This window comes from Eimeria tenella, genomic scaffold, assembly GCF_000499545.2.
Source record: "Eimeria tenella Houghton genomic scaffold, Eth_scaff2879, whole genome shotgun sequence".
NCBI classification, from domain to species: domain Eukaryota; phylum Apicomplexa; class Conoidasida; order Eucoccidiorida; family Eimeriidae; genus Eimeria; species Eimeria tenella.
Genome location: NW_013542755.1, coordinates 316 through 3,577, shown reverse-complemented (window position 1 = coordinate 3,577; position 3,262 = coordinate 316). Strand labels below are relative to the sequence as shown.

Sequence of the window (3,262 nt, the reverse complement as noted above, 5' to 3'; positions counted from 1 at the left end):
TTAAGTAATTTATATCTTTTAAATAATTTATATGTTTTGAATATTTCATGTATTGGGTGTATATACACTTGAGCAAACAATTGCATATGCGCGCACATGTAAACTCAGAAATGAAAATATGAATATGTTTAAAAAGTATTTATTTCTTTTTATCTTCACTTATGTAGATATTCAAATAGCATTTTATTTATTTATATTTCCATTTATGTGGACAAGCAAATAGTATTTTATTTATTTATATTTCCAAGTAAATATACACGTATGAATATACCCAAGTGCATGCAGAAGTAGAAATACTTACGCAAGTATGCATTTAAATGCGAATATTCTGCATATTTTAATGCAGTTGTTTGTATATTTACTCCCAAATAAATAAATACATTCTAAAATATATATATATATATTTGTGCTTTTAAAAGCACAAAAAAGTACTTTTAAATGCACTTTTGGGTCTGTAGAGAAAACATGAAAAACAGGCCCTGGCCCGCAGGTGTATGTACACCCCAATATGCGAAAACTAGATGAATTCAAATTTTTATTTTTTGCATTCTTAAAAATACTCTTTTTATGTATTTTTGAATTTAATAATGCTTTCGGCCTTTTAAACATGTTTAAGCAACATTCGAATCTTTTGAAATTTATTTATTTAAAATGATTTAGTATTTTTATAAATGTATAAACAAATATTTATGTGCACGAGGTGCATGCGCATGCAAGTCCATAATTTGAAATAAATGTATTTTAATATTTTTCATAAATGTACATTTGCCAATTATTAAAATATAAATTTAGGGATTTATAATTATATTTATACTATATTTATATTATACTTATTTGTCACAGATAAATTTAAAAGGATTTTATTTAAATATGTATGTATTCATTCGTATATATCCATATTTGAATTATTGTTATACATGCTTTTATAAAATGCGAAGAAGCCAAACCCTAAACCCTAAACCCTAGAGCTTCAAAAGAAATGGCGCATGCTGGCGAATAAAAGACAAAAGTTCTTTTATTTATTTATTATTTATTTTCTTCTTCCAAAGCCCCAAAATGCATGCGCTTATAAACCCCAAAGGAGAATAAAGTCAAAAAGAAACAGAAAATAGTTTTAAACAGTTAAAAGCACGCGGAGCTGCGCGCAGCAGCAGCTGCAGCAGCAGCATCTTTGCTGCTTCAGCGCTGCTGCAGCAGAAGCATTGTTGCTGCAGCAGCAGCAGCAGCAGCTGCAGCACACAGTGTATTCAGGGCCCTGTGCCGTCTAGAGACACTTCATCCATGCTGCCCGAGGGCCGCCCCTCCGCTGCTTCTTCGTGCTGCTGCTGCTGCTGCTGCTGCTGCGCAGCAGCAGCAGCAGCAGCAGATGAAGCTGGCAGCAGGGCCCCAAAACTCTGGGGGGAAGAAACGCATGCATCTGAGGGGCCCTCTAAAGAGGCGCTGAAGTCCCCATTGACTGCGCAGAGAAAGGCCCTGTCGTCCGCCGCCATCTGCAACCACAAAACCCTAAACCCTAAACCCTAAACCCTAAACCCTAGGTTGCGCAGCAGGGGCGGCGAGGAGTGAAGTCGCCGGCCAAAGAGGAATTGAAGACAGCACGCGACAGAAACACCCCGGAAAAGGCAGCGCCGGAGCTCCAAACCCTAAACCCTAAACCCTAAACCCTAAACCCTAAACCCTAGCACGACGGAAATAAAAAAAAGAAAACCCGCTCTTACCTGCAATGCTGCCAGCCACTGGTCGCATTCTCGAACTCCTTTAAAGCGAAAGACAACAGTGGACTTGGGCAGCAGCCCCCTCCTCCTCTTCTCCTGAACAAACCCTAAACCCTAAACCCTAAACCCTAAGCCCTAAACCATAAACCCCAGCACAGCCAAAATTGAAGAAGGACTTACGGTTATTTGAATACCCATCTTTCCCACGTCGCCACTGCCGATCCTTTTCACCTAATAAAACGAGGCCACCAACCTTAACCTCTAAACCCTAAACCCTAAACCCTAAACCCTAAACCCTAGGGCCGCGAAGGCTGAACCCCAGCAGCGGTATAGGAAGCCCCTCTCCCGCAAATGCCTCCCCTGCCTACGCACCAAAACTCCAAACCCCAAGCCCCAAACCCCAAACCCTAAGCCCCAAACCCTAAACCCTAAACCCTAAACCCTAAACCCTAACCTCTGCGCCTGCAACGGAGATGGAGCGGAGAGGGTTTTCGCGTTCGCCCTGGGGAAAGAAGTGCAGCAGCCTGGAGGAAGAGAGACACAAAGTTCCTGCTGCCCAGCGCGGCAGCAGCGCAGCAAGAGTTCCCATTTGCTTCTGTGCTGCTCCCTGCAGCAGCAGCAAACGGCTCGGCGGAGGCAAACCCTCCCGCTGCAGTGCTGCTGCTGCTGCTGCCAAGCAGCTGCAGCGGTAAGGCGCAGGCACCACGCCCGGCGAACAGCTCTGCAGCAGCCCTGCAGACGCCCGCCCCACACGCGTCCAAACCCTAAACCCTAAACCCTAAACCCCAAACCCTAAACCCTAATCCCTAAACCCTAAACCCTAAACCCTAAGGCTAGACCCTGAGGACAAGCCAGTATATCGGTAGAACAAACTGAGGTGGAGACTGGCAGATGCCCCGAAGAACAAAAAGGCAACTGCTTGATATTTAATTCTAGGGTTTAGGGTTTAGGGTTTAGGGTTTAGGGTGTTGGTCCAAGTGCCTGTCGCCGCCCTGCTGCAAATGTGGGGCGGACCCTCGTCTTTGAGCAGCTCCCACAAAGCCCTGAGTTTGCTGCTGTCGCAGAAGACAGCCTGCTGCTGCTGCTGTTGCTGCTGCTGCTGCTGCTGCAGCTGCGGCGTTTCTGCACCCCCCACTGGCTCCTCAGAAGGCTGCCAGGGGTCAGTGTACGTACACCCCGTGCTGCTGGGGGGCTGTGGGGCCCCAGGCTCATCTGTTAAGCAGCAAAAAGTTCCTTTGCCTTTTCGGCGGCTGGCTGGCTGCTGCTGCTGCTGCTGCTGCTGCTGCTGTTGCTGCTGTTCTAGCTCCGAAACAGACGTGGAGGCGGCAGGCAGCACAGGAGGGGCAGCAGCAGCAGCAGCAGCAGACAGCTGCAGCCGCTCCAACAGAGACAAACACTGAACAGATGCTGCTGCTGCTCCCAAGCTCCCCTCACTTAATCCCGGCAGGGAAAGACCTGCAGCAGCAGCAGCAGCAGCAGCAGCAGCACTTGGGTCACTGAAAGTGCGCTGCCGACCCCTAGCAGACGGCTAACACTCCCCAGAGAAG

General features: G+C 46.5%; 1 protein-coding gene across 1 annotated transcript in view; it reads right to left on the bottom strand.

Moving 5' to 3' along the window:
• Positions 1-1,247: 1,247 nt before the first annotated feature.
• Positions 1,248-3,262, bottom strand: part of ETH_00042405 (uncharacterized protein) — a gene marked incomplete at both ends in the record, with an annotated part of 2,162 nt that continues 147 nt past the window's right edge. The window contains 5 exons of the mRNA XM_013375545.1: positions 1,248-1,490; positions 1,719-1,811; positions 1,896-1,946; positions 2,170-2,447; positions 2,730-3,170. Coding sequence (XP_013230999.1) covers positions 1,248-1,490; positions 1,719-1,811; positions 1,896-1,946; positions 2,170-2,447; positions 2,730-3,170 — 1,106 coding nt within the window. The remainder of the gene's footprint in view (positions 1,491-1,718; positions 1,812-1,895; positions 1,947-2,169; positions 2,448-2,729; positions 3,171-3,262) is intronic.